The sequence below is a fragment of the Tauraco erythrolophus genome, chromosome 7, assembly GCF_009769465.1.
Source record: "Tauraco erythrolophus isolate bTauEry1 chromosome 7, bTauEry1.pri, whole genome shotgun sequence".
Classification (NCBI taxonomy): Eukaryota; Metazoa; Chordata; class Aves; order Musophagiformes; family Musophagidae; genus Tauraco; species Tauraco erythrolophus.
This window is the reverse complement of record NC_141471.1, coordinates 15,669,915-15,682,746: the sequence shown is the minus strand read 5'-3', so window position 1 is coordinate 15,682,746 and position 12,832 is coordinate 15,669,915. Positions and strand designations below refer to the sequence as shown.

Sequence of the window (12,832 nt, the reverse complement as noted above, 5' to 3'; positions counted from 1 at the left end):
TAATGCACCCCACAAGGATTTTTTAATCTAATCATGGTAATTGGTGAAATAGCTGCTGTCTGTTAGCTACAAAGAAAGTACATTTGTTAAATATCTATAAAGCCTGTATTATTACAACATCCTTCATTAGAAATAATCAAAGACAATCAACATCCCTATTACACTCATATTTATAACAAACTACTTGGGGCAACCTTAAGTGTTTTGCTTCATTTGTTGCTTCATGTGTTATGTTCTCAGAGTGATCAAATGAAAGCCAAAATGGGAGGACATGTCTCTTTCTATAGTGAATATCAACAAATGAAAGACAGAAATGATAAAAAGGTATACTTCCTTACGAACTTTTTAAAAAAAAATATCACCATACATAAAATACAGTACACGAAATAGTTTCCGTGTGTCTGCCTATAAACTCAGCCAGGTATTCTCACATAAGCAAACTGTTAGGAACAAATGTCCCCTCTAAACATCTGAAATATATTCTAGATGTGGATTTCAAAGCTTTTACTAGCACAAGAGCCATCAAACTTCTCTGGTGTGAACTAGATGTTAAAGGATCTTTTAGATCACTTTCCGTCAACAGAGAGCATGCACCTCCTTCACTCCAAAACCATCTAACATATTGGTACCAACAAGGCTAAGTGACATTATAGAAGTGGGGAGAGTATTTATGAAACAGTATCCAGTGCCAGATGATGAAAATGCAAACTCACATCACAGTCAAAGAATTCATAACACATCAAAATTATATTCCTGTATCTTATGAGCAGCTATAATGTCCCATTTGTTTCATGCAAAAATATCGTGTTCCCATAATCTATATTAATTTGTTGGTGCTTTTAAATCATATGAAATATATATTTCCACTCCTGGCAAAGAATTCTTTTATGCAACATCCAAATGATATTTCCACAGGCTTCCGCAGATGCAAAAAAATAGCCAAAAATAACTGTAGTGACTGAGAGCACATTTATAAGCACAGTGATTCCTGACTCAGCCAGTAACAGTAAGTTTTTCCAAGCAGGCTGATCTGAGCTGATGGCCTAAGGAATTTCTTGAAGGAGCATCAACAACAGAAGCAAACTGTCAACTCAACCTTATGTCATCCAAGTTTGTAGAGCTTAAAATTCAGCAACCAGAAAGAAGCAATCTGGTGGTTCATCTGAAGTTCATAGAAAGGAAAGCATAGTGCTAACGTGACAAGTAGCCTGATACCTGTGAAACTGTAAAATCTACCATTCAATGCATTGTCTTCAATATTTATCGATACAAAGAATAATTAATACAAATTATTAACACTAAGCACATAAAATATCCTAAGGGGAATGTACTTTGACTTCACGGAGAATACAGTCACATGGATAAACTTTTTGCTGTGTAATGTAAACCCTACACTTGCTGCTTAGAGATCAAATTTTATCTAACGTTAAACATGCTCATTTTCATACCATAAAGCTTACAGCATGTATAATCCTTTACATCATTTCCCAAGAGCTAAGAAATACTTGCATCTAAATGTCATTTTATTATACTTCAAACTATCTTAAAAGCGTCTAGATGGTAACTACACAAAAATACCAAATTTTCTCACTTAGGACATTCAACACTATAAAAATTCCACAGATACAGCAATGCATCTACATGTGCACACATAACACAGATGTTGAGATAAGCATGCATGGCTTTCTCCTCTGTCCTTAAATAGTCTCTCACCTCCATCAAAATTACATTAGTATAAGGGCCAAGATAGGAAATATCACATTACATCTCAACCGTTTAAACAAAAGCTTTCACATCCCAGTGGAATAAAGAAAAGCTTTAGCTGGAAATTAGAAAGTCTGATTTACCAACTGCATCCAATACACTCTTCAAATCTAACGTCAAAACTATTCAACTTGAAAAGTCATGATACTATGAAGTACAGAATATGGGCCACTTTAGCATGTTTATTTATATTAAATAGTTCCCCACTTCCTGGTTCTTGGCCAACAGAATTTGTACCATTTACTGATCTTCTCTATTAGTTGACGCACAGGAAACAATGTTAAAGCACTCTTCAAAATGGCCTTCTGCAAACACACTGCACACCTCCAATGCAGGGCTGGACTCCTGGGCATGCTATCAGAGACAACTCAGCCCCTTGGCTTCAAAAATCAACCCATCACATTCCCTGTGCTACTGCAAGGTGTCCTGCCCAATACACTGGACTGGACACACGTACATACACTACATACACAGACCCCACGCTATATGAGGAGCGCGCTAGTGCCTTACCTTTTCTCAGCTGTATACTGAGCCTCTTCCCTATCTTTTTGGTGTTATACCCACTGTTTGTAGTGGAGGTGAGAACTTTCTGAGGTGATGGTACTAGGCCCAAGGGTGGTTTCCCTGATGAATTCACACTATGAGGTAGCTGCGAGTAGGAGTCTGTCTGATCAGGCTGGTTACCCGCTCGAGACATTCTTTGTAATGTGTGAAGTCCAGAATTGTTAATACTTTTGCCGTCAGCATACTGGGAATCAGGGCTGAACCGGCTGGAGTAGTACGTGTTCTTCTCGCTTTGGGACAACTGTTCATACTGCTCTTTATTTGCCGCAGGGACCACGTGGAACCATATGAACGGCGTACGCATGGCTTGGCGAAACATATGCTGTGCTCTAGGTTTCAAAATGAACAGAAAATTAGCAAATTAGGACTGGCAGACTACAAGACATTATAAGCATAATTACTGATGTTAATTAAGCAACACGAGCTGACAGACATATTGTACTCAAGCATAAACCATAAAACTTGAATCTGTTCACTAGACTACTTGGTCCGCCTTTTGCTAAGGTTTATTGCCTTAGGGCAACACAATGGTTAAATACGCTTAACAATCAACGTACCAAATACTGGATTTGGAAAAGCAAAAATTTTAACCATAGTCTTGAAATGAAGACAGTTCTATGGCAGGACTGCAGCGTCCTTTTGTTTTGAACCTTGATAACTGTGATAACTAATTATGGTGACAACAGAATTATTAGAATGAAAATTACACTTTATACAAAGATTATGTATTTTCCATAATTTGCTGAGAGTATATGCAGACCTGCAAAAAGTCTAGTTTATACTTTACTTTTCGTAAGTTAGCAGGCTTTCAGAATACAACATTAGGAAATAGGAAAGAAATGCTTAATCCTGCACAGACAGACATTGGACTCTAGGTCACAATCCAAAGCACACAAAGTCAACAAGGCTCTTTACAGACTTAAAAAATTGTGATTCAGAACCATAGAACAAGCAGAGACAAGCTGCTTTCAACCATATGGTACAGGGTCATGTTCCAATCCAGGTTAGAGTCAAAGGGATAAAAAAATACATTTCAAATGTATAGTAAGTATAGGACAATAAGAATAAATGATATGCTTTTGACCCTCAACATGTTAGGGTTTTTTTGAATATTATCATCTTTGAAACCAGTCATTTTCTGCATACCTCTTTTCTGCTTTGTCTTTCAATTATCCATGTGTGAACTACAATGTGATTTCACTTTTAAAAGTCTTTCTGATTTACCATTTCGGGATTCTACCAAGTCCAGGCATTCACTGAGCAAGCATTTACAATCTCTCAAACCTCTCCAGGAAGTTTCTGCATATAGCACCTTTAGTTCTCGCACATACAAAACGAGGAATATTTTTAAAATGTTAAAATTAAAGTCTCCATGCTGTCCACTTATATTGAACATGATGCATTGCAAGTATAAGAGCAAAAGTCAATTTCAGGATAAACAGTTTACCAATGCAAGAAGTAAAAAATCAGTAATGTGGAAAAACAATCAAATGAGAAGTGCATATACTCTAATAGACAATAATCATCCTGAATTTTTTGTAGTTTGGCTAATTATAAACCGCTAATGTCCCTTGGTATATCTTTTTTTATTAGAAAGGCAAGCTCAGGCAATTTTTTCTTACTCTCCTCCAATTACTGCAAGGTGCAGTGTTAAAGATTAAGTAATACAATGTAACATGTGGTAAGTACACTTACTGTTCAAATCTCCTATTCCGAAGGTCTCCATCATTAATCCTGACAATACAATCGTTCTCACGAAAAAGGTTTTCTTGTTCAGCTTTTCCACCCTTCTCCAATCGCTTTACCAGCAGCCCCAGGGTTCTGGAACATTAAGATTACAAATGATTACTGTTTGAACAATTTGCAGCACAGAAAATCCTACTGATTTAGTATTTTATCATAATCGGTATAGAAACTAAATTTTAAACCACCTTTACCTTCAAGTAGGATACCATAGTTTCAAATAATTTATAAGCATTACCTGAATTATTATCCCTTATCCATGAAACAAGAAGCCTAGGTGAATCAAGCATGTAATTTAAAAGTAAGAATGAACAGGCAGTGTGATGATAGCACGTCCATTCTTGAAAAAAAACCCTAGCTTTCTGAGCAGTAAAAGCTCCAAGAAGCACTACATATGTGAGAGCTGGCATCTTTTCTGCTAGTTAACTGAAGTTTAACAGGTTCAACTTAGAATTTGAATTTGTGAATTAGCAGAGAATATCACAGCCATCACCACTGCTTCTGTGCAAGTGAAGCACGGGGTCAGCTCATGTAGTAAGCAGCCTATAACGAAGGGATGAATAGAGGATTCAGGAACTTCACGTGAACCAAACACTTTCATTTTTAAACCTTAAATTTTTTTACTAAACAGCAAAGAGGAAATTAAAAACTTAAATGCTGTTTTTAATTCAGCATGCTATCTTAAATTAATTGCTTCAATAACGACTGAAAACAATTACCATTTGATAGCCTCTGTGCAATGAGCACCTCTGTCTAGCGCTTACCCACAGTGTCATCTTAAGGACATTCTTAGACAGAAAAGGCAAACAATTATTCAACCTGAAATTATGAAACGGATCCTGAAGAGTGAATTTCTGAGGTACTGGTAGTACAGTTCAAAAAGTCATTGATGTTTCTATACCTGAAATCTAAGTTTGAAGACGGTTTCAATCCTCAGGATCATTCTTGCATCAACACTACATTTGATTTTTTGTAAAGATCAGCTTTACACTGAAATCCCACAGGATGTATCAGTGGGTCAAATTCACATCATCCAAGTCAACAGCATTACTTTTTCAGAAGTCATTTCAAGGCATGGCGTGAAAAATACTTGACTGTGTGGCAGAAATTGTAAGACCACATATGTCTTTCAGCACAAAACTTTCAGTGATCATAGCACTTCAGTTCACACATACCTCAAAGTAAATGAACAGTCAATGATGCTTAAAAGGACTCCTCATGTGCTCGAAAGTTATATATGCACTTGAGCACTTCATCAAATGGGTCAGAAAAGCAAAATTAACTTGTTTCTTCCACTTTAAATTCTTCATTTACCAATTTATCATCAACATATGCAAATAAGACATTTATTTTACAGAACAGTCATACGTTTTCTCCTACAAGGCAGATGAAGGAGTAAGAGAAATGATCCTAGTAGTATTTCCATTTTGGAACCACCTAGAGACATTAAGATACAATGTTGAAAGGATCTATACATGTAAACAGACTGTGAGGAGAAAAACAACATAAAGCATTTTGACAACACAAATCGTTACATGAAGTTCGAGTCAGATGTTAACATTTAAGTGATACTATTCTTTTCCAAACTGATACAGAGTATTTTGTTAGCACCTAAGGTACAGCAGTTTTGACCTGTCCTGAGGTCCCATCAGAGGCAAACCTTCTCCACCCTCATTTGGTTCCCGATGGACTGCTTGGGTACAGTCACTGATGCTAACTGGGAGTGGGCTTGACTTCAGCTCAGCTGCTGCAATTAGCAATCTGTCTCTTTGCAATAAAACTGGTGAGCACAAGGATCAGAAAATTCCATAAAGCTAAAGTACCATTTCTCTAGAATAATGCATTTCAGAAAAAAAAAAAACCAAACAAAAAACACCCCACAACAATCTCACTCACACTTGAAAAACACAACCAATGCTAGTGTGTATCTAGTCCTATCCCTCCCCATCTCAAGTTGATATTCTTTGGGTTTGGAAAGCTCCATCTTTTGTAGATTTTTTTTTTTTCTTTTCTGATCAACAAGGTCGTGAAACATCTTGTATTATCTAGATATTTTAGGCAGTTTTCTGTTTGCCTTTCCCACAATCCTCTAATAGTTTGCATGACAAAAAATTCTAAAAGTCCACAACAATCACACACTAACTTCATGACCATGTTATGCTCCATTCATTGTACTCAAATTTGTTGATATTTATTGAAGGTAAGTTGTCACAGGAAGTAAAACAGATTTTAAAAACATTGATTCAATCCATTTTCCTTCTGTTCACAAAAATAAGCTTAGAACACAGCCTCAGATTTGAAAAATTTATAATTATTTTAAAAATATATACATTGATAGTTGCAGAAAGCACTAAAATAACAGTTATGAATGTTATTGATAAAAAGGAAAAAGACTCATATGCCCTTGCTACATTATTTTTATCAGAATTATAGTTTTGAGACATAAAACTGATGGTTAGAAAACAAGTTTGTGACTTTCACTTGTGAATTGTTGCATTTCTCTGAGGAGACAATGTCTTTAGGCCTCAAAGTGAAGTTATGGAAGAAGAAGATATCTCTAAACGGGGAAGAGGTAAGCAAGCAAATATGACATTGGAAATGCTACATTTCAGAGAAAACCAGCAAAATATTTGAGGGGGAGAGGATCTACTCTTCCTTTTCTTTCATTTCATGCCCAAGGGCACTTTGATGCAGGTGTGCTTCTCTGTAATGCTCAAAGACAACTCAGAATTTGGATGTGCTCGCAATGCTTGCATGAGACCATACACAGTAACTGCAACAGGTGTTTTGTTTATATGGTTAAATATAAAAAAAAATCAATATATCAATATGCTAAATATCAAAACATATTCTACACTAAGTACAACACTCCAAGTTAAAACTACGATAATACACTACACAAAATAATATGATTATTTCATCCCAATGTCTCTATGTACTGATGATTATGAAGTAATTGGTCTATCAATGGTTTTTGCATAGCATTTTTCTTGAAACGCTGCTTTCTACTGTTTTGCATTGTGAAGCTACATTAAAATAATCAGGCAAGATGCATCTTTATGCACGGTTTGTCATTTCTTAAATCTACCTCACCTAACCTCTGAAATCTAGTAAAAATATTACTAATCCCAACCAATGGTAAAATAACGTAACATATAAATAAACCACCAGTCACAATTGCAAATAATCTCATTAAACAAAGATTGTAAGCTCTCTTAATACAAGATTGCTCATCTCAGATACAACATATGGTGCTCATGAGGATTTTGCTTTTTAACAAATGTTAGAGCTAGGTTAACCAAGCATATAAAGCTAAAGTCACTGAGAACAGCTTCAAGGCTAGATGAACAGCCTGAGTCAAATTCGAAACCAGGATCCTCACAATGTCTTTTAATTTATTTACTTTTATAATATAAACACATGAGGCAAAAGATCCCTTTAGACACAGTTCCAGAAACAATTTCCTGAATGTGGTTCTGCATAGCAGAGTAAACTCTCCCAGAACTTGCAGAAAATGTATGTTCCTGAAGCTTTTAGTGACAAAAGCTGATCAATTTCCTACAGCATTTCTTCATCATGTTATGGTCAGATGTAAGAATATGACTCTAAAAAAGGCATTATGGGAATTCATGTTTGTTGTTGCAGTAACTGGAGATAAACAGAGTAGACCTGATATTGCAAATATGCAATAACCTAAAAACAAATTGGATTTTTTTTCCCTGCCGTATGCCACCACCATTAATCCTGATAAGTGGAAATGTAGCTCTACTACAGTTTCTATATTATGCTTCCTACATTAGGAAAACATAAATTTTGAAAGCTAATCTAGTAAAAAATACAAAAGTCAGCATACATATTTGTTAAACACAACCATGTAGCATACAAATATATGGGTTGCCTTTGGATTTGCTTAGTCTTGTCCAGCTAAAGTCAACACATTTTCTAACACAAATTCTTCCATTATAAACATTTTAAACTATAACTTCTTCAAGAATTAGATTAAATATTGTGTGAACCTCTGCAAAACACTCTGCAAATCTACATTGCTGTCAAAACAATAATTATAAAAGGAAATTTGGTACCTACACTGTTTTAGACTAACTGTAGCAGACACAGAGACAGAAGGGAAACAGTATCAAAGCACAGAGCTCAATCTTTATATTTGTTTTAAATATCTAACTAGGAATCTAAACAGATTAGATTATATTAGCATTTGTACCATTCTATTTCCATAAGGTTCATTACTCTAATTATACAATTAAAATAAACTCGGCTACATGTGTTAACATTTCAGTTCTCAGTATAAATTACAACCAATGATAAAACTAGAAATAAGCAGCAAATGTTCTATTGACACCTAAATTGCCTGAGTTGGTCTGGGTAGTTCTTCGAAACTGTGAACTCCCCACATGCCATCCAGCTGTATGGAAATGATGATAATTTGTCTTAATAAAAACTGACAGTGGAAATACTATGAGAGTAATAAAAATATTACATTGAGCATCTAGAATATGATTCGTCCATCACCGCCCATTGTACGTACACACTGAAGTTATTTACCTATTACCTGCAGGCTAACTGCAATATAATCAAATCAGACAGAACAGAAAATAACCAATTTAGATGTTTACGTAAAGTCACTAACACGAAAAGGCAAAAAATAAATTAAGGAGCAAAAATAAGGATTGATTGAAAAGCTGATGTGTGGCAGTTCCACACAATGAAAGATCTATGAGAAGTTCTACAGGAACATAAACATGGTATAAATTTCCTGAGATTCAGCAGTCAGAGTAGGCAAATTAGCTTGTTTGTTCAGGTTAAATTATCGTGGCTTATCAATGCTAAATTGGACATAAACTCCTTCGCACAACATTGACATCACGGCGCTACTGCAGAGGCATTAGAATAACTTTATCAGCTTTCATGCCTGAAGTCCGGAACCAATTTCCAATTTTTGGTAACTACTCCTCAGCCTTTTAGCTTGAATAATATTTTACATTAAGTTTATATAACTTTTTGAAGGCTGAGATCAGACAAAGAAAGCCTTGAATTCAGCTAAAAGAGTGAGAGAATGGTACATTCACACCACAGGGAATCTTTTCCCAATGCATTTGTTTTTGAAAACCATGGCTACCTTTGAGACTTAAAAGGCTGGAAATGCAGGAGAGGAATAAATGGAGAGGCAGATAACACATACTTCCCAGATGATCAAACAGAATATGATTATTAGAGAGGGACCTTCAAGGAGATATTAAGGACTCTCAGTATAGACAATGGCCATTAGATATTATTTTAGTTTTCTTTGTATCTTGAGTAAAAGACTAAAACTTTTACAGTGAAATATGACGTGATTTATATACTCTAGAAAATGAAGGGCAAACCAAAAGAATAAGAAGACTACAGAACCGAAAAACATATAAACAGTTTTCTAGTATGGGGATTGTGTATACACCATTATATACCTTCATCTGAGGTTTTTAATTTTTTAAAAATAAAATCTGTTAAATTTGTCATTTAAACTGACAAAAAGAAATAAAATTGTCTCATTTTTCCCATTCTTCTGAGACTTCCTTTTTTAAGATATTTATGATCTATAACATAAAAACACAGATTAAATATTTTTAGCTGCCAGGTTTTAGGGGTATGACTTACAATGGATTTTATGGCACGCTTCAATAGGTAGAACACCTGGCAGAGCCCTACAAACTGCTCTGCATCAAAGTAACGTGTCAGATACTTATTAATGGATGTTCTTTAAGGGGTTTTCAGACGAATATCCAAATCCTTTTCTGTTCTATTTTATTAAGTAGACTTCATAGTAGTCTTGGGACTATGGGACTATAACTTCCATATCATTATTCACAGAGATTTCCGATGTTACCACATATATTCCCTGTGTCAGTTGAATCTCCTTCCAAAGATAGACATGGCAAGATTTCAGAAGAGCAGCTAGGGTATAGCACTTGAGAAGATCTCAAAGACTTAAAAGTAGAAGAGGCCATATAACAGTAAATTATGGTATAATTACTATTAAACTTGCAGAAGAGAACTAGACACAACCCCATTAATGCATCAACATAACATCTCCCATCAGCCAGGACTGCTGAAATGATATTGTTAAGGGACTGAGCACTTACTCTCCTCTCTGAGCATCTAAGAAGAAGGAAGGATCGGTGCTAAAGGCAATTTTGCACAGATGTAGAATTCTCTTTCCTTTTATGCTTTCCTCTCATTCATTTCCTCTTTGCTCTCCTCTTATCTAAATACTTCGCTGTTCACTTTCTATCCTGTCCTTCTTTCTGCTTTTATTTTCATACCTCCTCTTCTGCTTAGCACTGCATCTCTGCCGCTGCAAAAATGCGCAAGTAGATTTTAGAAACAAAACTTTTATTGTGAAAAGCTTCACAACCATAAGGTGATGAATACATACACCTCTCCTCCCTTTTGATAAGGAGAACAAACTCTGTTACCCAAAGCATATGATCAGAAAGTCCAATAAAGCACTGATAAACTTCTAGAGGTAAAACAGAAGGATAATAAACATATCCATAGAAGAAAGTTTGGCCATGTCTGTACAAATCAATAGTACTTCTCCCAGAGAATTATGGAGATTTTAATTTTTTTTTCTTTTAAAAAAGGTCTCAGTTTTATTAGGAACAGAAATAATTAGCAGTATCTATATAGATAAGGCAGAGATCTTTACAAGACTTTGTTCAAGATCAAAAGCCAATATTGAAGACAGATTCTTACTTCAATCTCAAACCCTCAAAAGACTGTGAAAAAGTCAAATATTTTCTCAATAAAAAAAAAAAGGACATAGTTATGGTGTATAATTTTTAGAGGTTTGGGATGTTAGCTTTGGGGAAGGGGGGATTTTTTGGTGGGAGAAAGGCCCTGCTTGCAGCAAAGGGAAAAAAGGGAGAAATGCATTAGTAGGTTTTTATACTTTTTCACTTTTTAAAATTATTGATTTAATAACCATTGCCTATTAAGTAACACTTGCAAATGCAAAAGAAAGGAACTGGGAGAAAAATAATTGAAAACGCAGCAGTATTGGAATTGAACACCAAGTAAATATAGAACAAGGTCGGGCAAATGGACTAAGCTATATGATATATCAGATATTTTCTTTTTGAACATCCCTCAAAGTCTTTACTGAGTCCTGTGTTTGGTTTTGTATATTTAGGTTTCTATTGAGCAAATCCCCTGCTCAAGTAAGTTAGTTCACTGTAGCATCGAGCATTATGCTTTGCAGTCAGAGGAGGAACAAAGAGCAGCCATGTGCTAGAGTGAGAAGTAAGTAGGCAGAAGAGGATCCCTGCCAAGCATCTGCTCTCCCTCTGAATCTAGCAAAAGAAGAACCAAGTGTATCTTATCTGCTCAAAAGAGCTGGGGGACCAGGAGGGGAAAAAAAACCCAAACACACAGTAAAATGACATCAAAACTGCACCACAAGTGCTCAAAATTGAAGTTGGGTGCATTTCTTTCCCTGCGCACACCACAGGCTGCAGGCAGCTGGAGAAAATGTCTAGCAGGTAGAGGTGTGGGCACAGCTGACAATAAAGCAGCAGGAAGTGCTGATAAGCAATACCAAGAAATTAACTCAACTTGTTTTCCACTACAATGCAGAGAGCACGGAAGAAATGTTTTGGAAATATCCAAGGTCCTCTCCAACTCTGCTCCTCCATACTTTCAAGGCATGGACACAAGGATCTCCTCTCACCAGTAAATTATTTTGGGTGGGTTAAAAAAAAAAAACTCAGACAGCAATTGCATGCACCATCCATTTTTCAATGAGGATAGTTCTAGCATTATGAAGAAAAAGTAGATAAATGGTAATATAAAAATTATTTCCTTTATAAAAGAATTTGATTTTCATGTCCTGATTCTAAACATCTGTACTTAAAATTGGCTTTCCTGTAATAAAACTTGATCATGTAAACCCAAACTTAGGACGAAAAAAAGTTAAAATTCCTTTGTAGCTCTTCACATAGCATCATTTAAAAAAAGTGAGATATTTTATTTCTGTGTTTACAGCTTTTTCATTTACATGGTCTTATTATGTATAAACAATTTAAGCTTCGCCTCAGACTTGACAACTATATTAATATTCTGGAAGTGAATTTTACTTGAGTTAAAATTCTTATTCAAACGTCAAAATATACATTTCTAATATCAATTATATTAAATAAGTACTTAGCAGGCAGCCAACATTCTTAAACCGGTCTTTTTCTTGGCCTTCACACTGTCTAATTCCCAGATAACTGTGTGAACATTTCAACCATTTCCAACTTTATGGGATTTACTTCTGAGCTTATGTTTGAAGTACCATTCACTCATGCCCTTTCCATCTCCACACTGAATTTACTAAATTTCAGATTATGAAAAGAAGAATGTACCACTTTACGGACGTTTGCTCTTAATACTCACAGTCCTCAGAAACAGTAGCCTTAAATTAAAAAAAAAAATTACATTTCCTTGTAATACATGTCAGTATGGCTATAAAAGCATTGGGTTACAGTAACAACTGCAAATAAAGCACTTATACTGTGTTTAAAATCCCATGAAGGTATTTAGTATAGAAGGAAAAATACATTTATCATTTCTGAAAAGAGGATATTAATACTTGAGAGAAAGAGATATACGTCCAGAAAGTTCGTTTTGCTCTTAATTACTAAACTGAAATTGCTGCTGGGTCAACTGACATGTCACAACATAATACCCCTTCATGTGTAATCAAAGATTACTTTATAAAACATGT

The 12,832-nt window shown here is 35.3% G+C and overlaps 1 protein-coding gene across 8 annotated transcripts in view; it reads right to left on the bottom strand.

The window, feature by feature from the left end:
- The window catches only part of PARD3 (par-3 family cell polarity regulator), a 479,965-nt gene that overhangs the window by 222,865 nt on the left and 244,268 nt on the right, over window positions 1-12,832 (bottom strand). For all 8 annotated transcript variants that reach the window (XM_086614468.1, XM_086614472.1, XM_086614469.1 and 5 more), the window contains 2 exons: window positions 4,024-4,149; window positions 2,275-2,657 (listed from right to left, as the gene is read on the bottom strand). In XM_086614468.1, coding sequence (XP_086470594.1) covers window positions 2,275-2,657; window positions 4,024-4,149 — 509 coding nt within the window. The remainder of the gene's footprint in view (window positions 1-2,274; window positions 2,658-4,023; window positions 4,150-12,832) is intronic.